At 37.3% G+C, this 26,411-nt stretch overlaps 1 protein-coding gene across 1 annotated transcript in view; it reads left to right on the forward strand.

Annotated features, from left to right (window-relative positions):
* Positions 898-26,411, forward strand: part of ZPLD1 (zona pellucida like domain containing 1) — a 30,789-nt gene continuing 5,275 nt past the window's right edge. Inside the window, exons 1-10 of the mRNA XM_021400464.1 lie at positions 898-1,091; positions 1,187-1,303; positions 10,904-11,017; positions 16,179-16,399; positions 18,708-18,889; positions 19,557-19,629; positions 22,210-22,307; positions 22,587-22,667; positions 23,506-23,677; positions 25,048-25,156. Coding sequence (XP_021256139.1) covers positions 10,912-11,017; positions 16,179-16,399; positions 18,708-18,889; positions 19,557-19,629; positions 22,210-22,307; positions 22,587-22,667; positions 23,506-23,677; positions 25,048-25,156 — 1,042 coding nt within the window. The 5' untranslated portion in view covers positions 898-1,091; positions 1,187-1,303; positions 10,904-10,911. The remainder of the gene's footprint in view (positions 1,092-1,186; positions 1,304-10,903; positions 11,018-16,178; positions 16,400-18,707; positions 18,890-19,556; positions 19,630-22,209; positions 22,308-22,586; positions 22,668-23,505; positions 23,678-25,047; positions 25,157-26,411) is intronic.

The following is a 26,411-nucleotide window of genomic DNA, read 5'->3' on the forward strand; positions in this document are numbered from 1 at the left end:
AGCAAAAGCTCTGTATGCCTGCATGGAGGGGCAGCACTGAACTCTCCTTCCTGGATCTGGAGCAGCCAGGGATGATCCACCATTCCCATGGGTGCAGAGCACAAGGCTTATATATGAGGAGGCTTGTTGTTCAAGGGAAAACCTGCTTTCCTGCTTTCCTTTTTCATTCACCTGATAGAGCAGGCCTATGAAGTGGGGAAGTCAGCATGTCAAGCCATCAGGTGGCTATCCATCTGGGCTGCCAGGGTCTCTGTGGATGCGCTTAGCAGCACTGATGTCTATGAGGAGCCAGCATAAGTGAAGACATGGCAGAAACCAGGCTTCACTCTTCTGAAAACCACACTATGCCCCAACAAATCCAGACACCTCAAAGCTTCCTCGGAGATGCCAAAGCCGACGAACTACAGTTTTACCTGCCCAAAGGCATAATGAAAGCTTAGAGGCATAGATGGCTGTAACAAAAACTAAAGGGAGAAGGTGAAAAGAGGCAGGAGGGAGAAAAAATCTAATGCAACAAAAGGGAGTGAAACATCTCCCTCTGCCCCCTCTAAGTCCCAAGGATCAGGGAGTAGATGTTACGAAGCAGGTTCAGTTTCCAGCAGCTTGATCTTGCCTTTGTATGCAGTTGGCTTTGTGTGCATTGATGTCCTGTTGGTAATTATCATTCTGTTGTCACCTGTATTCATAGTGACACCCCCATATCACATTTTCATCACAGCGTGAAATGTCGCTCTTTTTGCTTTTGTTTTGTGGGTACTATGAATTTAGCCCAGAACTGAAAAAACTAGACACTTCTCACAACACACAACGGGGCATTGATAACCATGCAGCTTAGTAACTGATCCTATCTCAGTGCTTCCATCTGTCTCTTTCCTCCCACCCCTCTTTTTAAGCAGACAAGGTTTTCCCTCAACAAGCTGATGACAGAATAATTTCTTCACATTGATTGTTTGCCCCACTTGGACCTCTGGAGATCTTTGTACAAGTGGAGAGAAGTAGATCAAAAGGCTGCAAGAAAAAAAGAGGCAGAGAATTGAAAAAAGCCACCATAAAGATCCTGCTCAGATTTCAGCCTGGTGATGAACAGACTTGTAAAGTATTCTGAGACCTGTCAAATTTTCCCATCTAAAATCCAGACCTATTTTAAAAAGAATTTTCATAATGAGTGTCTCTTTTCCCCCATCAGCAGGCTCAGAATGTTTTCTGAAAAAGTTCTGCAGGACAGAGAAGTTGAACACTTGATCACATGCAGGAGCACAGGATAGATGGAGTACAGCTGACTCAACAGCTACAGGGGACTTGGGTAAGTGCCCACTATGTCAGCCAACTAGAACTTACTAAAATATTGGAAAATTTCACATTATTTGTTATTTGAAAAAGTTATCATTTTAACACTTGTTTGACAAATTTAATCTCACTGGGAAATCTCAGAGGGAGTTGGTTGAGGAAGAAGGACGTAGGGAATGGATAATGAAAACAGGAAGGCAAATTATCATCCAACTGTGAAAAGAGTTGTTATTTTTTTTTTCTCAACTTAATTTTTACCTAAAGGTACCCAGACCAGATCCTCACCATTAATATGAGGGGAGGAAGGTTATACACCTTTTGCAGTGCTGAGGTTACCAATGTATGTCAAACCCATTTGCTTTGCTGTCAGGAAGAAAACAATAAATTTCTTGAGGGAGACAATGTTATCCAACTTGTGGTGTCAGTCTGCCTGTTCCCACAATCGTTGCATTGATGGAAGAAAATTTTGATAAGCGAGACTTCTTATCTGTCTCCCTCTGCAATATAATGACATGGGTTTGCTGATTGGAAATGACATTGTCTGCAGTAACAAAGCTGGCTGGATGTGATAATTGCACCACCTTTCATTATTTTTTTTTAAAGTATTAATAATGACAATATACTCATGAGTGAAGATAGTGGGGATTTGAAATCAAGTCTTTAGTTAAGTTGATGAACTGATACAGACCAAATTGACATAGTTATTCTAATTGCTGTGTCCACTGTGAGAGGAAATTTTACCATGGTCCAAGAGCAGAGTAAGAAGGTACTGTTTGCCCTACTTGTGTGCTTTTGATCAAAGAATGTTTTTTAACAGCGCGTGATGTTTTGTTTTCCTTTAGCTCAGGCTTGTTTTAGAGGCTGGCTTAAAAATTACTTCAAACCTTTCTGTAAGTCCAAAATGGCTAAGAGAGGGACTCGAAACATGGTAAAAGAAATATTCATAAGCAAATCTTTTTTATTTCACAGTAAAATAGCTTGTCTTTTTGTTTAAATGTAATCTTTGGAACAGTATGAGCGCACTCTGATTTCACGCGTTTATGAAGTCTGTGGGTTTTTATACTTGTTTAGACCAAGATATTAACAGCATTATTTACCCCATATTTGTTTAACTTTTAAGGATTAGATAAGATTGTTCCATACTACAGTGGCATTCTATAACTTTACTGCTTAATTTCTATTCCTAAAAGTCAGGAAATTGAAGTCATTCTGATAGCATAAACTGTTGGTGCTTTTTGTCAGTGAAGTCTTATTTTAATGGTAACTTTTCAAACTGCAAACAGATGGCTGCACTATAATCTACTTGCTAGTGACATCAAGCATTATTTACTGAAGATTTATATTTATATTGCTCTCTTCAAAAGCGTAAAAAGAGTAATTAAGGAGAATGATACTCATTTAGATCTTTATCTGCCCACGTGACTGCAAGGCTCTAGGGGCAGGCAATAGGATTAGAAGTGTCTCATCACTGTATTGGTGTTTTTGAATCCAGACCATGGTTAGAGGTGACTGAAGGCCATTACCATGTGACGACTCTTCAGTGGCCTATATCAAATGATTTGATAGTCTCTGTAAATTTACTAGCTGATGGAATCCCCATAATAATCAGTGATGTGAAAAAGAAATCAGTAGACAGAATGTGCTTGTGCTGAATATCTTTAAATCTAGAAACAACCTATTCATTCCAGGCTTTAGGGATGGTCCCTGTTTGCCCATACAGGGGACTGCGCAACGGTTGCTTGTGTTTGTCTAAGATGGTCCTGGACTTGTTTTAGTCTCTTATTGTTTTTCAGGCTGCAGTATCTCTGCTAAAATGAAAGAGGAACACAATGTGGAACAGGTGCAAGAGAGCAAAATCAAACTGTTTCTCTATGTAGTCAGTGTAGTTAGCCAATGACTCAAATTTCTGTTGTCGCTGTGTTCACTGCAGATACAAGTTATAGCCAGTCCATAGGTGGCTGCTGGTGGTTATGTGATTAAACTTGTTTTGTAGTCAGTTTTAACTGTTAACTGTAGATTTTTTTCTCTTTTTTATAATATTCTGTGACCAAAGTGAGAAATACAAAATGACTTTCATTTTATGATGCAAGTTAAATACACAGTGACTTTAATAGGAAGTCTGTTTTCAATTGGTTTAAATTCTTGGCTTTTCATGTTGAATCCACCAAAGTTGCATGAAGAATCTAACTTCTAACTCAAGATTAATGAAATACAGGGCAAAACGTCAAATCATGAGTTTTAATAATGAAAAGGATGTCTTGCTTTGTCAAGGATTTCCAGATTTGGAATAAATCAGATCACTACAGTTGTCTCTAAATTCTAATCTGAATTTGCTTCTTTTTTCTCAGTCTCTTTGTGATAATTTTTTTTTGTTATGTAGTAGACAATGTGAAGTCAGAGAAGAATTGTTCCAGAACTCTTTAATTCTAGTCCAAAGCTTTGACAATAGATCACTTCCTTTAGTCCTGTTTTCCTCTAAAATCTGAGTTCAGTGCCAACATTGCACAGTTCATAGCCTATGGGAAACCGTGATTATTCCTGCAGGTCGGAAGGACATCATAGAAATCTGTCTTTCCTGTGTGACTTGAGAGGTGCAACAGTTTTTTTTTTTTTTTTTTTTGTTTTTTTAATATCTGAAGTGTTAAGTTGACTTATGTTCTCACATTTTATTGAGGCATCTGTGAATCAAACATTTCAAACATAAATTTCAATTATTTTATTGGCTTATCTATCTGGTACATAATGTTTCGGTACTTTCTTTGTATGATATAATAGCTATGATTTGGAAAACACTAGTGTTCTCAAAAGCCTTAGGGTGTTAATATAAATGTCTGGAAGGGTTTCAGCAGTATTTTCTGTGAAACCCAGCAAGATCTAAGTTGCTTATTCAGGTAATTTCTATGGGAGGAAAAAGCCAAATATTCTGACAATACTTAAAATTGAACTGATCACTAACTCTAATTACAGTAAAAATAATATAGAATCACATGGAAGAAAGGTAGCCCTTCTGAAGAATATTGGTATTTTACTCATGGATGTAGGAAACAGCTAGAATAACAGTTGTACTGTTGTTTAGCACAGAATAGCAGGTAAACTGCTTGTGTCGTGATTTCAACTGTCTTAAGTGGAGAGTTTAAACAGACCTAGACTGTCAGGATCTATGACTTGTTCAAAAATAGCTTTTTAAAGTGCTTTAATGACTGTTTCACTTTTAGTCTGTTATCTCCTTGGAAGATATTGTGCTATTTTGTATAAATCTCTTGGAAATATTTTATATAGTTGTACTATTCATTTGATTACTGTTTCTCTTTTTACTTTGTAAATAAGCAGTCAATTTCCTTTCAGAATAGAATAATAATAAAAAAACCTCAGTGCATCCAAGGATTTGTCCTAACGGCAAATAGACTTGTATGCTGAACTACAGCATTTAAAAGATTATTTTTATGAATGTTTTGAAGTGTTAAAATATATTTTTTTAATATATAGCACAGTGATTAAATTTCCCTAGCCTTTAGAATGGCAAAATAAAAAACAGTAATAAAAAAGTCTCAGCTAGGGTTTTGCCTACCTAAGGCTGTGAGATGAAGCTGCAGATGTACCAAGGCTACTGTGGATCTCTAAGTATGCATTACCCTGATTTTATCGGTTGAAGGGCACTGCATGGGTTTAATATTATCTACCCAACATACATGTTTAATTCTCGTTAACAGTAATATGATTCACAAAAGATAACCTGAGCTGTGTCTTTAGGAACCAGATCTAGATTTTCAGCCTCTCGGTGTTCAGCAGGGCTTAGAATGGTTATTTCATTTCAGTTCAGAAGAAAGCTATGTATTACTTTTACATTACTATTTAATGGTCTTGAATTATCATTGCCAATGTAGCATGCTGGTCCAAATTTGAAGCCTTTATGGACTGACCACCTTCCAGATTAAATTCTAGCAATTTTGACATGGGTTACTTTTGTAGAAAATTAACATGTCTATCTCTTAAAAATATATATATCTTATTATTATTCTGCGTGAAAGAAGTTGTTGTAGAGGGACTGGAAAAAAACCCAAAACTTTAGAATAGAGCCAAAAATGTGATTTATTTTTCCTTATATAAAAAGAGAGTCCCTCCCAAATTTGTTTCCAGTCTCATTTTCTTTGGATACCATAGGCACCTGAATGATTCACCAAATATCTTGGCATTTGAGATTTTATCTATGATTTGTTCTTCATCAAGTACAGTTCCTGTTTGGTTCTATTAGAAGTTTAATTTAGTTGGTGCTCAGAGCTTTGACCCAATATTAATTAAAAAGCTCATATAGTGTAGAGACAATCCTGGATTTCTGTTTTAAATTCTCAGGAATGGAGTGTAAATGTATGACTAGAAAATGTGCATGAGTCATTTCTGGGACCAAATAATTGCTACTGAAAGCAACTGTACATTTCACGCATGGTCTTTCCTGCATAGTCCACCACTGCTGTTTGTGTTCTGAATAGTTAGTAGAGAGATTTGCTTGCCTATTTAAAACAAAATTATTTTCCCATCGTATTGAGAAAAGAAAAATCAGATGCATTTTTTACATTCACCAGTATGCTGATTTCTAGTGTTCTTAGTTTTATTATTTCCTTGTATATGTTGTGACATTATTATACTTGTATTCCTGTGCTGAATACCTTCAGATGCTATAATTTTGGGAACATCCAGTCTGTTTTGCAGGTTTATGACTGTCATCAGCTTTGCTTTGATTAGAAAATACTAATCTGTGTGTGTGTGTATATGTGTTATGTATGTGTGTGTATTTCTGTACACATATTTTCACCTTCGCAGCTTTTGCATTATGTCATAAATAGCATGGTACTAGAGTCTGAAGTCTGAGGCATTTATAAGAAAGAAATTCTGATTTTCAAAGTCTTGACACCAAAGATTGTTCACAAGTGGATAGAAATACAAAACAAAAACAAAAACAGGAATTATACCATTTGGTGGCTTTGTCTTCAAAACAGATACTGTAAAGATCCAAGTCCTGTTTTATCTGCATCAGAAGCGCCAAGGACGTAAAAAAGGTGATGACAGAGAAAGCGTGGTCTGGATAATCTGTTAGAGTGGGATGTAGGAGCTGAATTGGAAAGTTCAGCTGAAGGGCTGGATGTAGAGAATTATTATTCTGGACTTGTTTGTCACATTACTTTTAAATGCAAGTGGTCTGGTGTATGTCTGGGAGGAAAGCAGTTCTGGAAGCTCTGATGGAGGTACAGTTAACACAACTCTAGTGCAGATGCAGAAGCAAGTTTAACAGTGAGACAGACATGAACCAAAAGGACTAGGGAACTATTTTGTCATGAAATTACTATAAGAAGTACTTTTCATTGAACAATATCATGATAACTTCAAAAAATTTTTAAGTAAAAGGAATCATTTTTCTATTCCATTACTTGTAGACACCTAATGTATGTTAGATGTAGGCTAGAGAGCCTTTAGTCAGTTAATAGATCTAAATGAAAACACTTGTAAATGGAACATTTATTCTGCTAGTTTTATTATGCACCAGTCAAGAAACATAAATATCACTGTATTATTTTGCATTATTTCCACTCCATAAATGGAAAATGAAGAACAAGCAGCAGATTATAAACAGTTCTTATAAAATATAGGATGAATATTTGAAATAAAAATTAAACTCAAAAGTCAGAATTAGCTTACAAGTGAATTTAATTAAAATGAAGGACCGAACCAGTAGTGAATGCTGTTCAAAATGGGAAATCATTGAAGATCATTTGAAAATGAGAGGATGAGAGAACAATTGAATTGAGTGCCAGGTAATAAAAGAGGGAATTTAGGTAGGTCACTGCTGTTCCACAGTATTTCTAAGCTGAATACAAAATGGCTTTTATTTAAATTGCAAACATCTTTACTTAGAAATTTTGTGTGGGTTTTCTGACACGGCAACATTTGTGAAAGCAGGGAGAGGGCTTTGTAGAATAATAACAATTAAATTGAGGGATGCATGTTGCAACTGTTACCTCTTTGTACTCTTCAATGACATGCAGCACAGAACAGTAAGGCCTGCAGATATGACTTGATGCTGCATATATAAACAACTTCAGTTGCGCAGAGATTCATGCCCGGTCTACTTCAGCATTCTGAAAGCTTATTGTCCTTCTGTTAGATTGGAACCCAAATATATTGTGCTCTTTTTCCACTGAGTTAGTTGTTTTAGAAATCTAAGTGATCCACAGTCTCTGAAATTATTAATTAACCTTTTTTGGTTGGTCTTCAAATCTCTGTCTCTTTGTCTATACTCATCCTTTAGATCTGTTCTACTATGAACACTTAAGTTAGTTGCCATGTGAACTTTTTGGGTGTTCATGGAAGTCCTGTCCACAGAGCTTACCTCCATCTCCAAATCAATGGAAAGAACTGTTCACTTGATAAATAGAAAATACTAAACCTTGTTTAGAAGATATCCTTCGGTGTATATGTAGAAGCAGAAACTAAGTGAAATTATTTATGTGGCTTTGAAAGTATTTTTTTTTAAGGTGATTTGGGCATTTCAGTGAGTCCAAGCACTACACCGATTGTTGTAAACAAACATAGTAAACCATGTAAACATCAAGAGATCCTCGAAGATGCTCAGCAGAAAAAAATGGAGAATGAGGGCTGAAGAAAACAGAAGAGTACTTTGGTTACAGTGGTGAAACCTGGAGTGAAGGAATACATTTTCTGTGCAGTTTGTGTCTTTGGAATCATGAAAATGCCTTTTATCAAGCAAATATATTTGTTACTGGACCAAAAAGCACTTTTTTTGGAAAAGCACGAAGAGCTGTATTCTTCAGAAATGACCCAAAGAACTCCATTACGTGTTAAAGAGCAGGGGGGAAGGAGAGCAGATGTATATCATTTGTATCTTTCATATCAACACGTCAATTTTTGGATTATAAATCACCCTATTCCAGAGGCTTGAATTTTACCTTCCTTTTTTTTCCTATGTGCATATTTCATTTCATAGGCATATACAGACAAATGCCATTTTTATGAAATAATTAGATGAAATATTAAGCAGTGTCTGTATGGTTGGGGGCTGCAACTTGACGATCCTTGGGGTCCCTTCCAACCCAAGCCATTCTGCGATACAATCTTTTGGTCTGGATGACTTGTACATTTAGTTGGCTGAGGTTTTAGCATTTTTTACTGAGAAGTTGCTGGAAACATTTTAAGAGCAAGTTGGGAAGGAATCGTTGCCTTGATTCTTACAATGGTAAATGGATAGGTGAAGTTGACCTCTCAGGGTGTTTTCTAGCCCTGCAATTCTCTCACAAGAAATAAAAAAATAATGCACACTCCTAACTTATTTAACTGAGATCAGCAGGAGTCATCCCAACTGGTGCTGTGGATCTGCATGCTAATCCATATGCAGATGAGTCAGTAGTTGGAGAGCAAGAAGAACATTACTGGTTGTGTTAAAATTTGACTCGCTCTGAATGCCACTAGAGAACTAATGCAATAAATACTTAATGTCTTAATTCAGTTTTGGTCTTTAGCAATCATCTCTCCTTCTGCTGAAACACAGCAACAGAAGTTAAGTTTAATAATTAAAATTTTAGGATTTACCTGAAGGTCTGTTTTTCATCTAAAGTAATAGTTACAGCTTTGTCAGTGTTATTTTTCATTAAATCATTTTCGAACTTTTTTTTTTGGTAGCAAAAAATAATGTAGTAGTTAGGAAATTGAAGTCAGACTTAGATCTTACTAAATTGCCCTTCATTTATACAGACATCAGGAACTACCACATTTACAAGACAACAGAAACAATCATTTTAATGAAATCACAGTTGTACAAGCAGAGCTAAGGCTCCAATATACCAGAGAGACGTCAGTTTTCCCCAGTAAAGATTGTTTACAAAATAAAGGTTGAATTTTCCTTGTTCTAAAAAAAAACAACCCCCAACAAAACTCCAAACACCCTAATTCTCACTGAGAGTAATAGAGAAGGTAAGGAAATGATGAAAATGCAGAGGTTCCACAGCAACCCAGTTAAGAATTTTATTTTCTTTGTTCTCACTTTTTTTTTTTTTTGGTCAACATTAGCTGCAAGTGTTGTCAACCTCCTCAGGAGTCTAATGGAAAAAGGTTAAAGGATCAAAGAATTGTTTTATTTAGAGTTTTGTATCCACTTGAGACTAAAAGAAGGTTGCAGTGTTGCTATAGGTGATACTTGGATCAGGAAGATGTGCAAAAGTGACACTGCACAACTGCTTTTGGAGAGGATGGCAAAAGTTGCACCTGACTTATTAAGAATAGAATAGCTTCAGTTGGCTGGGACCTACAAAGATGAAGTCCAAGTATCAACATGCATGCTTAGCAGGAAGTTGGTGCTGCTGATTCTGTTTTAATCCCGGGTACTTCCAGGCAGAATTATGTAGGAGTGAATGACTGGACTCCTCTGGTGACACAGGGACATTCCTTTGGCTTCTTCAGTAGCGTGTGGCTCAGTGCTTTGCTCTAGCTGGCTAGTTCACTGCTGAGGAGCGTTTGGAAATGCACTGTGTGGGTCTCTGTCTCTCAACACAAGGCTTTAAACGCCAAACTCCTGTACAGTCACGAATGATCCAGATAAAAGAGTGGGAGTTTGTCCCAGATGTTCTCCCCATGTGCTGTTGCTAGCTTCTTCCGTGGCTGCATGGAGGTGTGCTGTGTCTGTGAATGTTCTTTCTCCTCTCGGAGAAAGGTGATGACCAGCATCACCTGCTGTTGTGTTAGAGGTAGCAAACCTCCCAAATCTCTCAGAATTGCTAAGTTCCTGTGTGGGAAAACAGAGTATTGTTTCAGGTCAGCAGAGATTTTTCTGTTCATAAAATAATTAAAAGAAAAGAAAAAATGAAGCTTAGATCCATGGACAAAATCTCTGGTATACTGGGATATTTCTGATGAATATGTGAATCAGATGTTTATTGATTGTGCTAAATATCATAAATTTTACACTTTGGAGAACTCCTCCTAGGAAGAATAATTACTCAAGGCATGAAAAATTCATTTGTTCTGACCTTCTAGTCTGGTTGCCAGGTATGATTCAAGTAGATGTAATTTCTATGCCAAGTCCTTACCTGAGCTCAGTGCAATTGCATGCATGCCTCAAAGAACAGATTTTTGGCAATTAGATATGGACTGATTTTATTCCGGGACCTTGAGCCTGGGAATTGCTCAAAACGACATTTATCTGCACTGTTTTCAAGGACGTGGCTGAAATAAAACATTGTTCTGCTTAATTCATCTTTCTCAATGGATTTTTACACTGAAATTTCAAAAAAGCTGCCAGCGTTCAAATGCGTAAGCCCTCTCCTATCAATAAATTTTAGGGGACTTTTTTTTTTCCACTTTTCTTTCTTTTATACCATCCATGAGCATTTCTTTGCTGCAAGTTATGATTAAAAGCTGTAGAAGTTAATAGAAATTACTCGTGACTCAGAGAAATGGGCCCAGCTGCCTGTGGCCTCTTCCCATACGGTTGTGAGCTTTATCCATGATTCCTTTGCTGGAGGCCATCACCTCCCAAGTGGTAAAATGTCTGCAGTAAGCATCTTCAACGCAATGAGCAGATGTGTGTAATAACCACCTAACGTTTTGCTAGGTTTTGCAATGGAACAGGTATGGTTACTGCTCCTGCTGACGATTAAAGTGCTTTCGGTGACTGCTCAGTTCAACGGCTACAACTGTGATGCTAACCTCCATAGCAGGTTTCCTGGTAAGTGTTTAATAGACTTTTTTTCTAAATGGCTTCTTTATTGTCTTGATTCAAAGCAGCACTTATTTTTAAATACAGAGCTTTAAATCTGTCTGAAGCCTAGGGGTAGGGTTTCACATTAAGTGAATATTAACTACCTGAGTGACAGTGAAACTCCTGTAATGTTACACTTTACACTCTTCTTAATTGCACACTGGGTCAAATCCAGCCTAGTATTAATGAATACAACTACCTTCACATCAGTGGGGTTTGACCTGCTTTTGCCAGAGCTCTGTCCTGTTCAAGAAATTCACCAGAAGTCATGTTGTTTGAAATGTTCTTTACAGGTTTAAGAGTCTGAAACTTCTAACTAGGTTTTCTTTCAAGTTCTATCTGAGTGAGGTAATTATGTCCTTTTAATGAAATACAGAAATAGATACATATTTTTGAGCAAAAATGAAGTTGATGGCTAAATTTAGTGCTTCACTTCACCATTAAGCTCTTGCCTGGAGGCAGGTGAAGCAGTGTGATGTATCTGTAGATGATCTATATTCATGCCTCAAGAAAATAGGAATTAAGTTTTTCTAGAGACATCAGACGTCCAAAACTGTTAATGCGCTGAGAAATAGATATGTATATCAGAATTTACTCAGCTGAAGAATGTTGTTAGCCTGTTACATGATTTATCCTTCCTGCCTCCATAGGTTCTTGGTCAGAATAATAATAATGAAGGGCTGATTCTGCCTGACTCACATCTTGTGTTTCTGAGGTAGTGATTTAATCAAACAGTAAAGTGATGAACTCTCAGCATTATGCTGTAATATCTTTTAGTATTTTTTTTTCTAAATAATAATAGTTATGATTCTTCTTCAGGAAAGATCACTTTTATTAAATTGGCTGTTTTCACTGTTTCCTATTATTAACACACTGCTATGTGCTTTGCTGATATAAAAGACCAGTGTGTTTGACTAATCTTTCCCTTGATTGATGTGAATATGAAAAGTAGAGAAATACAGGACATACAAAAAGGATCAAATATGTTTTGTTCATCCCTGACAAAAATCACCGTTAGGCTGAGTTTTTTCACAAACTACTTCTATATTTCTATTCCTAGAGTTTTACAGACTTGCCTGAAAAGTGTGGGTTAATTGTGCCCACCTATCTCAGATCTACCTTTCCTTGTTTTCCATGTATTTTTTTTCCTGTTTCAGACTTCTTAAGAGGATTGCAGCCACTAGAGGGAAGCTTAGATTCTTCTTTCTGTGCATTGTAAAAGCTTCTCTGGTCACCTTTCTCACTAACCTCGTGCCATGGTTTTATATTTGCTACGTGATACCCACAAATTGAAGCCAGCTCTTACTGTGGGTATTTAGGGACCACTTACAGTTCTGTCTCGTAATAATGGCTATATCAGATCCCATACCTGCTGAATCCCAGAGACTTGGGCACATCTGTTAGGCTACAAGTAAACAGATTATTGTTTTTTTAAAGTAAATTCTAATCATGCTGCACTGCCCATAGCAGGTGAGAGCAGAGTCTTGCTCCTTCCTGTTTGTGATCCCAAGCAGCAGAAATTCAAAGGCTGAAGTTTAATCAGTGCTCTTAGTGCTGATTTTGAGAGCTAAGAAAGAATAATAATTCTGCTTATGTTAGCCATGTATTTGAGTGAGAAATGAAAAACCAAAATGCTTTTGTCCCAAAATATGACAAGTATTTTGTGCAAGAGGGACTGCTAAGTGATGCACTGAGGCTGGTGGAGCTCAGTAAACCCCCCAGAGCTCTGTTTGATGGGTTCAAGTACCCCAGGAGATGGGCCAGAGCCTGTGCAGGGAGTGGGGGGCTCGCTTTTCCTTTGCTTGCTACTCTGGTGTTTGGCTCAGGCTGCGGCTCTCTGAGTGTAGACCTGACAGCCTTCAGGTGTAGACACTGTTCAGGTGTAAGGGGAGAATGAGAGGTCAGATAGAAGAACATGTCAAACAAGTGTCTTTGAGGCCGAGATACTGCCTTGCAGAGCCTAGTTGTGGGTAGGATTTTCTTTCCTGTTCCTTATTTGTTCCTCGTAAGAAGTATCTGTTCTTGTCAGCTGAAATTCCAAACACGAGGTGACAGTGGACTTTCTAGCTGAGGTCTGTGGTGTGCAGATACCTCAGAAGCCATTGATTTTTTTTGAAGTTGTTTGCTCTTTTATTTAATGCTGAGAGGAACAGAAGTTTAGGAAGCTTGTCTCCAGCAAAGATGAGAAATTAAGCCTTCCTAAAGACCCTCAGAGCTCATCCATTTTTCATTTGTTTGTGCTTTTATCATTCACTGCTTAGATGACTTTTGCATAGGGATGGTGCTGCATAAACAGGGTGATAAATAATCAGACAGGACTTTTTTTTTTCTGCAGTTTGCAGGTTTGTTTTACAGCGTAAGCATACAATAATCAGCAGGGCTGAAGACAGAAATGCACTTGGTCAATCAAAAATTTGGTGACATTTTGTACTGAAAGGCAGATGTATTCTTGAGTATGGAACAAGGTCAAATCCTGCTGACCTTCAGAAAGCTGCCTGGAGAAAAAAGTTCTGCATCGTAATGGAGCATAGCTTTTAGAAGGCTTTTGGAGTGTATACCCATGTTAGCGCAGCTGTCTTCAGATGGAAATGCACAGTTTTGATTCAGGGCTCTTGCTGAAAGTACATACTGAAACTTAGTGAAACTAGTTCATCTCCAGAATGTGCTGCAGCTATTTCACACGCTCTGTGCATTTTAATTCACCACTGAAGCTGTGACTTAATCAAAGCGGACGCTTCTGCAGAAAAGCTGGTTTGGGGCTATAAATGTCCTTGCATTCTTCTCCTGGTGGGATGACTTCTTCCAGCACTTTTCTGGCAAATTCTTGTCTTCTGCAGGTTTTTACTGTCTGGTCCATTGCAAGTCTTGGCTGTGTATGGAAGGGCACCAGGCAGAAGTGGGCAGTGGAGCTGTCAACAATTGGCCTGAGCTGCCATGAGTCCTTGACTCAAGATGATCTCTGCTACTGTAGTTATCTCTGTACCTCATGGGTTTTGCTGTTTTGCACATTACACTCTTGTGAGTACTCTTGCCTATGGCAAGCTGGTGTGGTTTGAGTCAGAGACCAAGTGCTTTGCCTATGCGCAACAGGGATAGTGGCCATTATACTGAAGGTCCCATCGATTCTCAGCTGGGTGGCCTTACCTCCAAGCCATCACAACTATCTTCATCAGAAAACCAGAAGCTTTTACCACAGGAATGCAACTATTTTTGTTTAAACATACATATATGAGTAATATTTAACTTTCTAAATTCACAAAAAAATTTGCTAGATGTTTAGCATCTAAAGGGGCACTAGATCTGTTTGTATTTAGTTTCAGAATTGCTTCTAAACAAATGCTGTGCTTTTTGAATTGCAGGACGGACAGATATAACAACAGTATGTCCTTGAAAAACAGTTAGCAAAAAGGTTCAGTTTGGGAAAGCAGCTTATCCTCCTTTATAGTGCAAAAGTGGCTATTGTACCGTATGGTCCCATTTCCATTAGTGTCAAATGAGAATTTTGCAAGTTATAAAGGTACCATAACAGGAAAAATAACACTCTGCTTTTTAAAAGGCTTGAAGTGAGTTATAAAATTAAGTGAGCTATTTTATATTATATCCTGCAATTTATTACAATCAGTGCATTGCTCTGAATAAGTGTAGAAGCATATCCTTTGCTATTTACCTTTTTTGTATTGTCCCCTCCACCTTAGTATACCCATTAACTGAATTATAACAGTCCTCTAGCCATGAATACCAAGACATGCTTCTTGATCTTTGTACATTATGTTAGTGAAAATATGTACATGTACAAACCAGGAGAATATCACGCCACATCACTTCTACTTATGTTCTGCCTCCAGCACCTTTCTGCCCAAATTTACACCCAGCGAGTAGCGTTTATCACCACATTAGTTCAGGTCAGAGTTTAGCCTGTTATTTTCTGCACTTGATTGTTTTGGCTTTAAAGCCACCGTTAAAGCTGTCTAAATTAAACTGTTTGTGCTCCTGTACCATGGGGGAAGAGCTAGTTCATTATAATGGAGATTTCATTTCCTCTCTGTTTTGTCAGCTCAGTGAAACAATTCATTTCAGCAGGCTTAATGGCATAGTATTGACTGAAGTTGTTCTGCAATTTTTAATAGCCCTTAATCTTTAAGCAGGTGTAATAAATGCGTTGTTCTATAAACGAGTAATGACTGTGTTTAACGTGATGCAGTACACTTTTTGCAGAGCACTTAAGGAAAAGAAACCCAAACAAAATGCCCCCCATCATCTAAAGGCAAGAAGAGCTTGTAGAAAAGTTATATAACAGCTAGCTCTAGACCCAAAGAAACCATCCCTTGTCCCTATATTCTAACTCGATGCTTTGCTATTCAAATGCCTAAAAATCCTCAGTATATTCAAATTAAATAAGTGTACATTCATCCAAGAAGGACTTTCATAGAATCATTAAGGTTAGAAAGACTGCTAAGATCATCTAGTCCAACCATCAACTCATCAGCATTTTGCTGCTGTTCAAAAACTGATTAGTTGTCACAACTGCCATGTTCTAGGCCATCTATGTTCTTTTGTATTGTAATAATGTACAGAATGAAAGACTGCAAGACACTCTGTGGTTTTAGTCATTGTCTGCTACACAGCCCGAGAATGTGGTCTGGTACAGCATAGAATCCAGACAGCCTCAAATGTACCCCACTTCCATGCCAGGTGCCATCTGGAGTGGGCTGGGGGGCAGAGCTTCCCTCCCAAGTTTTATCAAAATTGCTGGGAATTGACTGTTTCAGAAGAGGGCTGCTTAATCAAACTCCAGATATTTAATCGCTTTTCCAGTCCTTTGCCGTACTTCAACTTATGAATGTGCTACTGAATGACTTGCTGGGGTAGTTTAGAATAGTGGTTTTGTTGCATGGTGGACTACATTTACAGAATCTTTAGTTTTCTTTAGTGAAGTTGTAGGTTCAGATATACCTGTTTTTCAGAGCAATGCAATTCTGTTCTTTATATTTCAATACCTTGCTGTGACTGAGGTCTAAAAATTAATTTGATAGGAATTTATAACACCAGACCAATTGCTGCAGTAGTTATATGCTGTTTAATTTAAATACCTCTTTTTACAATACTTTTGCTGTTTTTTTCCTTGCAGCGGAACGAGATATCAATGTTTTCTGTGGAGTACAGACAATTACTATGAAGATAAATTTTTGCACAGTTCTTTTCTCTGGTTATTCTGAAACAGATCTGGCACTGAATGGGAAGCATGGGGATGCTCACTGCAGGGGGTTCATCAATAACAACACCTTTCCAGCTGTGGTCATTTTCATCATCAATCTGAGTACTTTGGAATCCTGTGGAAACACTTTAGTGGTAAGATGAAATCAGAGTGAAATTGTAGCATGGCTGTTTATGTGTAGGTTCAAGTGAATGGCCTGACAGCATTGCATCTTTTACGGATAATGTTTGCATTGTCTTTCCCAGTGAGCAATATAATGTGTACATCAAAGAAAACCAGAGAAAGCTGAAAATTTATCTTGATTTCTAACAAGAAAACATGATGGGTCACATTGGCCCTCTGATTAGATAGTACATTTCTCATAGTAGTAATTATTTTTCTCTGGAAAAGATGTTTTCATAGGCATTCTTAACACCTTTGCTGAACATATTTTGTTTTCCTGAAACTTTTCAAATACCTGCTTGGGAAATAAAAGAAAAACATTTTTAAGAGGATGAGAGTTATAGTCTGGGTACTTCTAGGATCTCGTGTGAAAGGACTTGCTGACTGATCCTATATATTCTGTGGTAAGGCAGGGCCTTCAGGCTGAATGTCACAGGGGAAATAATCTGGCCAGAGGATTTAGCCCCATGAGGGAGGAAGCTCACAGCAGGCATCTCTGCAAGTAGTGCTCTCATGGCATGCACCTCCTTGTAGGCTTTCTTCTCTGTGGAACTGTCTGGCTACAAAGGGAAGATTTTAAGCAAACTTTGAATTTTTGACAAGAACAAACACAAATTCACTGAACACCCACAAAATGAGGAACAACAATTACCTATGTGCTCAAATTATATATATATATATGTATGTATGTATACATATAAAAGTCAAGATGTGGGCCTGAAGTTCAGATTTGTATGTTCAGCTCAGATCTACTTGGTGCAGTACCAATCTGTGCTACAATGTTTTGTCTAGTGGCATGACTTCAGTGCCTACATTTTGTTACTGCTTTGTTTGTGAAGGATGCGTATCTTTATGCAACTAATGACTAAATGTAATCTTTAGCTGTTGGTTAGTTTTTTCAACCAGAATCTGATCCAGGACCTGACTTTGAACTCTGTTTCCTACCAATATAAATTCCATTCCCTTGAAAAGGAGTTATCTACCAGTGAATGACTGACTAAAAATAAAAAAGGTCTCAAACCTTCTAAACCAAGGGAGAGTGAGATTGCACAAGTTGTGTATGTTGCCCTGTACAAGTCGTCACTGTTTGTATCAAAATGCCTATGACTAACTTACAAAAACATGTGTAAAAATATATTATTTTTAAGGCTTATATTCTACGTGGAATTCATACAATCAAAGTTAGCTGTCAGTTTTCATAACAACCCTGCTGTTTTCAGTTGCTAATAATTTTGTCAAACTGTGCTGAATTGTTCAAAATGCTCTCTGACCTATTTGCCTCAGGCTGAGTTTTCTTTAAAAATTTCAACAAAACCCAGTTCACCAAGCTCAAGATTTTCTTTTCCCAGTCTCCGAGTAGCTTCCATCACCTGTGTTAGAACTTGACAGGAAGGAGCCTTTTGCTCTTCATGTGGAGTCAGTCACATTGTCAGCTCTGAGAACTTGCTCTTTGATTATAACTTTAAGAACACGCTGTCTGATCAATCCAAATAATTGCAGATTGGAGATCCCAATGGGGCTCCCACAAGGCTGCACAGAATAAAAATATAACCAAGAATTCCCCTCAACCTGTCTCTGCATGCTGTGCCACAAAGAAGATGAAGGAGCTCGGAATTTTAAGGTCCCCACAATGGACTAGTATAATCCCATGCAACTTTTTGGCTGTTTTTCACAGTGAAGGGCTTCAAACTTGCTTTCCCTATAAGTAAAGGGAAGATAGCATTTGGGGCAGAACTTAGGTAAAACCCTGGTCTGCCAAATGGCAGACAAACCTTTTTCATGTTGGGAGGATGAGGTGGGGAGAAAGCCAAACAGCAGTAGCAGGTTATGCTACCTGGGTGCTCTAGGCTGTGTTTCTTAAGCAAGGGACAGACCTAGGAAATCTGATTTTGAGCATTTTCCTGCCATTGACTGAACAATTAGTCACATACCTTTGGCATTGTAATAGAAAAGTTCCTTCAGCATTGTCCAGTAAAACACACAAATCCATTGAGAATGCTCAGTGAAAGTGCCTACCCAGATTCATCAGTTTTACTCAAATGTTGCTCAAAACTGTGTTTTAAGAACAATGGTATCCCCTGTGAACTGTATATGCTTGATCTTGGGGAGGTGAGAGACAGAAGATAGGCAACGTGGTGTTGATAAAGCAAACTCATTTTCAAAAGATCTTCCTGAAGATATTTCCGGGTAAATGATGGGTAAAGCTTCAGTGTTCTTAGTTATACCTCTTGTCCCATATTCAACTTCCTGGTAATACTTGTTTTCTGTCTCCCTCAATAGGTGTCCTCAGCTCGAGGTGTCAATGCTTATGGAAATATCTCAGTGGTACAGATAGGTAATGTTTCGGGCTATATAGATACACCAGACCCACCAACTATTATCAGCTATTTACCTGGGCTTCTGTACAAATTTAGCTGTAGCTATCCACTGGAGTACCTGGTTAACAATACCCAGCTTGCTTCGTAAGTGTCCTTTTCATTCCTATGTGTTTCATTCCCATGTTTGTATAAGCCTGTATGTATGCATATATATTCATATCTGTGCACACCTAAATATTTGCATGCCATAGCAGTACTGTCAACATGGTGATACTTAGCTTTGTATAACAGTAAAGAGAAAGAAAAAAAATACACTGAAAGAAGAGGTGATGCAAAGGAAAAAGGAAATTAATTACCATCACTGTATGAGATACCACTGTGTTTATGAAGAGCTACTGTTGGCTTTGTTGTAAAGCTTGCCTTCAAGTTAGTGTATTCTGATGACAAAATGACAGCAGCAAACTTGGAAACTCTTCTTGAGATTGTTTGGAGGCAGGTGAATATAGAGAAAATATTTCCAATAGTAGATCCTGTTCATCATGAAAAGCAGGCTCTTTTTTGTCACTTTGCCTCTCTGCTAATTATTTTTCTGATTCATGTTTTTGACAGTATCCATTATTTTCCATATAGTTAAGGTTCTGTCAGTGTTTCCACTATAAGCTTGTATTTCTGAGGTTTATAACCCAAACAGATAAATTAACTTCTTGCGATATAGCTCATTGAGTTTTTTAACAATAAAAAACACTGAAGTGTGTAAAGACAAAAATAAAATGCATTTTTGATCTTCACGATTCTTCTGGTTCTGTTGTAGGTCATCGGCTGCTATTTCTGTAAGGGAGAACAATGGTACATTTATCAGCACTTTGAATTTGTTGCTTTACAATGTGAGTATAAAACACAGTAACATGACATAGACTAAATCCACCTCTGCATTCTGTGGGTGCAAGCTGGATTTGTAGAGCAAATTGCAAACTCCTCCTTGTTAGGTGTTAGTCCCCTCCTATTTCTCCTAAGAAGGACCAAGCCTTTAGTCTAGACAGCCTTCATCTAGATTCTCTTGTCCTTTTTGTTTGCACGTACCTCTTGCCTTGTGTTTAGATAGCTGGTCTTTGAGGGGACGCAGTCTTTTTGTTCCGTATTTATGCAATTCATCAGTGTACATCTCTGGCTTTAAGGTTCTAATGCCATGCAAATAATCAGTTGTAGTAGTTATAATTTTACTTCAGAGTGCATACTTGTGTTTTCATTCATTATGTTTATGGGCATATTTCTATTTATCTGTGCGTATATGTGCATAAGTACATTGTAGTGATACAGAGAGTAGTCTGTAGTATTCTATAAAAATATTATAGACCTGTTCCCTTAGCAATAAATGGCAGCTCTTTTCTGGAGTATTTTTATGTTCGAGCCTCGTAAAGCGTTTTGATCATCTTTAATTGTCATGAAGGATGTGGGATTTGTTACAAACCGGAAGCCCACTGTACTTGTTACCTCATTCTGTGAACTTACACGATTTTAAGGGTTAATAATTCTAATAGGTTTCAGCTAACCTCTCTGTCATAGCTTTTAGATAATTTAACTTGGATATGCATTATTGTATAAGCTTTTCCTGTGTAAATATGGATGGTGACAGTAAAATGTGAAAAACGTGTGGACCTCTACTTAACAACAACATTAATCCCTGAAATGATTTTTTCCTGTTGATTAAAATTTTTATTCATACATTTTAAATACCTGATTTAAATATCAATTTCTCAATCTATCAGGCAACATTTTTGTAAATTATGATTCTGATTTTTTGCATTATTATTCATGTCATCATGACATTGAGTTATAATTCATGCAACCGATTTAAAAGTCAATGCTTTAAACTTTGAACATAATGAGCTATAAATATTGTAACAGGACATTTTCCAAAGGCATTCTTTAAAAAATCATGTTTGTTTGGCAGAGCTCTGAAAAGCAATTCTTAATCTGTTAAAATGAAGATTATACTTCTCTGATTTTTAAATAATCCTGACAAAAAGATGAGGTAGAGGGAGCGTTGCCAAACTTTTCTGTAAGAACAGGAACTGACCATCACTTGTATGTTGCTGCCTTTCAGGGCCTAATTCTGCATTCACTCAAGTATAAGTGCTATTAATGCTTGTACTAAGAGTGCATTTCTTTCTCAGTAAACACCTAGAAAAATAGGTTCTATATTCTCTACACCAATGGGTTTACAAGTTGATCATGAACCTCCAAAACTTACAGAATGAGGGACTTACTGTAGAATGTTTTTCATTATTTTGGAAAATTTGACAGTTAGATATTAGAGATATGTATAATTGACCTTATAGGTCGCAAGCTTACCTGTTTAACATCCTAAGGGATCATGTATGCATGCATGGTTCCCAAGGCCTCCAGTAATGAAGAGGGTGGATATTGAGCAAGCCGTAATTTTTCGCATTATTTCCTTAGAAAAATCACTTGATTTATATTCTTAATCCTTCTTGTTACTGTCGACTGCTGCTCTTGCCTACCACAGTGAACCTGGTGTTATTGTAGTACTTTCAAAATTCTACTTGAGTGCTTTGACCTCTCACAAGACGTATTAACATGCTGAGTTTCTGTTCTTTATGGATTAGCAACCTTATTTGACATAGGTGACATTAACAGTAAGTGCATTTTGATATGCTAAATTAACATCTGTCATTCTAAATTTATTTCATGGCATCTGTGGGTCATTGCTAAAGAGAAGTTAATGATTCAGCCTGTGAACAAGAAACTAGCAAAGAAGCTGTGTCTATGTGTAGTCATAGTTATATATGGTGAATTCTTAGCTGTTTTGTTACATATTTTTCTTGAAACACAATTCTTGAAATATTAGAATTTAAAAGAAAACATTTGCTACTTAAAACCTAAGAACTTTCCCTGAGAAAGGGTGCCCTCTGACAACAGTTATACTCCTCCTTTAGAAAACCACAGCAGCCATTTGACTGCATGTAGGCACTGGGAGACATATGAGGTGTTAATTTGCAGTAACCTTGTTCATGAATAGTACCTTTTCTTCAATCACTGATCCAGCCACTTCATATAATGATAAATAAATAGATAGTGATTTAGTGAGAACTATTGGTGATAGGTGGACGGTTGGACTGGATCATCTTGTAGGTCTTTTCCAACCTTGGTGATTCTATGATTCTATTATTCTATATTCCCCAATAGTTGCATGGAATAAGACATATGAGGTGCTGTTGGTCTTTACAGACAAACTGCCTAGACAAATTGCAAATGCCTACAATGCAGTGCTGACACTGCTTTCTACTTCCTCCCAGAAAATGGACAAAAAGAGACAGAAAGTCTCTTTCTGTCTTACTCGCTCTTACACTAGTTAGAAAAATTAGATGAGAGACTAGCTTGTGAATGCAGATGATTTGTCACAGTGGGATTTCTGGTATACTGGGTCAATGTTTCTTCTTCAGGACTCAACCTACAGCCAGCAGCTCCTGATCCCGAGTACAGGCTTACCTTTGAAAACTAAAATATATGCAGCTGTGAGAGCAACCAACCTTGATGGCAGGTACCATAAAGGATGTTATTTCTTGTTCTGTTGCCCATTCAGCTCTTGGGTTTCTAAGTTATTCTGATTTAGAAGCAACTGTCTGTCTTTGTAACCTTTTGTGCATTAAATGGGTGGTTAGTGTTTGACAATCATTGCCTTCAACTGAAGGACATCAAATCCTCGATATTGAATGCATATCTTGCTGCTGTCCTCATAATGAAAGTTTTCCCTCACTGTCTACTCCTGCTCTTACACTGCCAGTTCCCATCATCATCTATCACTTTGCTTCTTGTACAGGTGGAATGTTTTGATGGACTACTGTTACACAACGCCGTCTGGTAATCCAAGTGATGATCTTCGGTATGATCTTTTCTTCAGGTAAGTCCTGTGCAAACCCAGTATTTGTAGGTCCTTCTTTTAAAAAATGCAGTTATAAATCTCTCAGATAGCAGTTTTCTATGCTGCCTGAAAACTCTAAGCAATATTAGTAGAGAGGTTGAGGTCTGGACTTCTAGATAACATGTCAGGACTCAGCTTTTTTTCAACATAAATGTAGACTCAAGTTCAGAGTTATGAGAATCATGGTGGAGATGTGTACATCTAAAATGTCTCTACTAGAGACAGCAGAAACCTCCAAACTAAGCAGCCAAGCTGGCCTTTGTTTTGCCAAAGGTACTCTTGCAGCGAATGACAATAGTATAAAACACTGTAGACTGCAATTCAGGAAAAGAGTTAAGCAAATGATTAAAGTTAAATAGATGTTCCTGCTACTCCCAGTAATAATATTTTCTTGAATTGGAACTTTGAAAAACGTAAATAGTCTCTTGGCAGTATCTCAGATTAAATCTCACCAATAAAGGTTGCTAGAAAGATATTGCCTTCATTTGGAGTTACCTGTCTATACTAGTTAGCATAAATGGGTACTTCTTGCTTCTGCCTTTAGGTTTTTTTATGTCACTGAAATTAAATGGTACCTCAGTTTGCAACTGTGAAGCTGCAAAGCAAAACACAATGTTCCTGTAGCAATGAGCACAGAACTTTGCAGCCTAGTAGGGAGAGTGTGGCTGCACGTGTTGGACATAGTGGCACTATGTTCTTTTTCAATGACCTAAAGCACTGACTTGGCTGCCTAAGTTATCTTATTCTCACCTAAGAGCTTTAAAAAGCCAGCCATCTGTCTACTCATCCTAGTTTTAATCTTCTCCACAAAAACTAGCTGTGACAAGGACCCGCAGACCACTATCATTGAAAATGGCAAGAGCCAAATGGGACGGTTTTCTTTTGAGGTATTCCGCTTTGTGAAGCACAAGAACCAGAAGATGTCTACAGTCTTCCTTCACTGTGTGACAAAGCTGTGCAGAGCAGATGACTGTCCCTTTCTTGTGCCAGTAAGTTTCAGTTGATGGAAATTGCTGCTAATTCTCTGAATGTCATACAGTCACACTGGAGTTGTTCTGCATCCAAAAGTAACAGATGCTTGGAAGAAACAGAATGAAGGTGACTTCTATAGTCAGAAACAAGGATGTGCTTTGTACATCTGAAGGAATGTAAAACAATGGATAGTGAATATGGTAATGGATGTGGTGATCCATAGGTACAATAATAACAGATCTGCAGAGCACAGGTTGTTGGATGTGCAATAAGTCATCTTTTTGTCTTTTGATCTTTAGCTCATTATTAAAAGTCATGACTGAAACATCTTCAGAGCTGATAGTCTTAATGTTGTATCTAAGAAACAAAGATCCATAATCATTGCAGATGAATATAAATATCGTAGAATATAGTTCATGGAAAACTTATGGTAAGCACACTTATTCTGATAAGGGATATTTGAAAGTGTCCTGACAGTGGGGAAAAAATAATGCCTCCCCTCTCATTTATTATCACCTCCCTTCTAGTTACAAAACTGCTGTTTTGTTGAAGATCAAACATTCAATTCAGTTCAAACATAATTTCATTTTGGGTGCATTGGAAACAACAAATGTATTTTGGAAATTGAAACACTTCAATATGTATATTGAACACAAAATATTCTGTGCTGATGTCTTCAAAATGCAGTATCGTTTCCTGCTGAATGACTTTCCATTCAAAATTTTATAATGCTCTCAGTTCTGACATTTTGTGCCTTATTTTATTACTTAATACATTATTTAAATGCAATTATTTATTTCTGTGGAGGTGCATGGGTTTTGAAGTTCTTTCACATAAAGTTGAAATCCAAGAAATGGTCTTGTTTGAAGCATTCTTGGGTAACCAAGATTAAGATAGATAAGAGAGAGATGCTAATTAAAAGTGGATACCAGATGGTAGAATGCTGGGAATTGTTTTAATGTGTCATCGCTATTTAGGAGTCCATGGAAAAACATGAAGTTTAACTTAAGAACTCTGCTAGAACAGGAACTGTAGCATGCTGTCTATCCCTAGTCAAGCAAAACACATTTGTTGGAAAAACTGACTGTAAACAAAGCATTGGGAAATTAACTACTGAAAATTTAATATACTAGAAGATGGATCTTGTACACAACAGCAATGCAGCTCTGTAAATGAAGAAAGGCAAAATACAACAGGAAGCTAGGCATTTACAAGATACACTTCTACGGAATATTGCAGCTGTTTTTATTGCAAAGTAATTTAATGCATACTAAGAAATAAAAGTTGTAGTATTGCTTGTAAAAGAGCTTCCATTAAAAAAGGAAGCACAGAAGGGCAATAATTCCATTCCACTCTGAAACAGTGATTGTTTTGATTAACCACTCAGATTTGCAGTCACAGAGAAAGAAGAGATGCTGGTAGCAGAACAACTTGGAGCCCTCAGAGCATCTCTGGCAATGCTGTGATCACTGCTGGCCCCATCATTACGAGGAGTGGTAGGAACAAGCAAACTTTTTCTATGCACTGCAGAAATTTCAAAAACCTGGGGAAATGTTTTGCAGTTTAATAAAAATTGTTCATGACGTAGAAAAAGGATGGATTCTCCATGAGTTTGGGTGTTTTTTTCCTCAAGTACTGGAATCTTTAGTAGAAAATTTGAACTAATATTTCTGCTCAGCACTCGCACTTCATCTTTACTCCATGAAAATCACTGTGGCATACTGTTATGCATGTAACTTCATTATAAAAACCCAAACTCAGTGGTTTGACTTTTTTTTTTTTTTTTTGTTGGAAGATTTCACTGCAGGTAATGGAATTTAAGGTACTATGTTCAGCATCACAAGTTAATTTGGACAGCTAATAAATATTCAGTCATTTTCTATTCACTGTTTCTTCCATCTTCACCTGTGGGTTTCCATTTGTGTTAATACATGCTATTAGCCTTCAGCTTTCAGATCCAGAGTGAAATTCTAAGGAGGTCCATTTTTATTGTCAAAATGTAGTGGGGTTTTTTTGGTTGGTTGTTTGTTGTTTTTGTTTTAAAGCAACCTGCAGTCTCGGAAAAGTACTTATGTGGCTGCTGTTGACAACATAATAAAAATAAAACAATTTAAAAGTATTGAACGAATTCTGTTTGCAGATTCCAGCAGCCTTAGACTTAGGAACCTGAGAACAGGACTGAGTCTTGTCTAGGAAAAATAACTGAAACACTTGAGAATAAAATCCTTCTTTACATGCAAAGTGGTTATGCCCACACGTCCAAGGAGAGTGACTGACCCTCCAGAATTGGGAACCATCTACCAAGAGACTTTTTTTTAGAATCAAATACCCTCGGTTATAAGCAACATTTCTGCAAGGAAAAACAGTATTTTTTTCTGTATTATAAATGGTCCCAATTGAGCACCCTTACTGTCATCTGATTAGTCAATAAAAAGTGAAAAAAAACCCTAACTTCAAAGTTGCATGCATGAATGCTTATTGAAAATAAATAACAGATTTGCTTAAATGCATGCTAGGGAAATGCTGCCTTAGGCAAGGAATGAAAACTATATAAAGCTTGGTGTGTGAGCAGTCCCTTTTAAAGAATAAAGTTTGATTCACATGCTGTGAATGCTTCTTTTTAATAATAATAATAAAATATATTCATCTATTAGCTTTAAATAATGCATTACTTCAAGCAAAGCAAGATCTTACCATGGGTGTTTAATGATCCCAATGCAACGATGAACTAATATGTATAATTTGTTGACA

Source organism: Numida meleagris, chromosome 1, assembly GCF_002078875.1.
Source record: "Numida meleagris isolate 19003 breed g44 Domestic line chromosome 1, NumMel1.0, whole genome shotgun sequence".
In the NCBI taxonomy this organism is placed as follows: Eukaryota; Metazoa; Chordata; class Aves; order Galliformes; family Numididae; genus Numida; species Numida meleagris.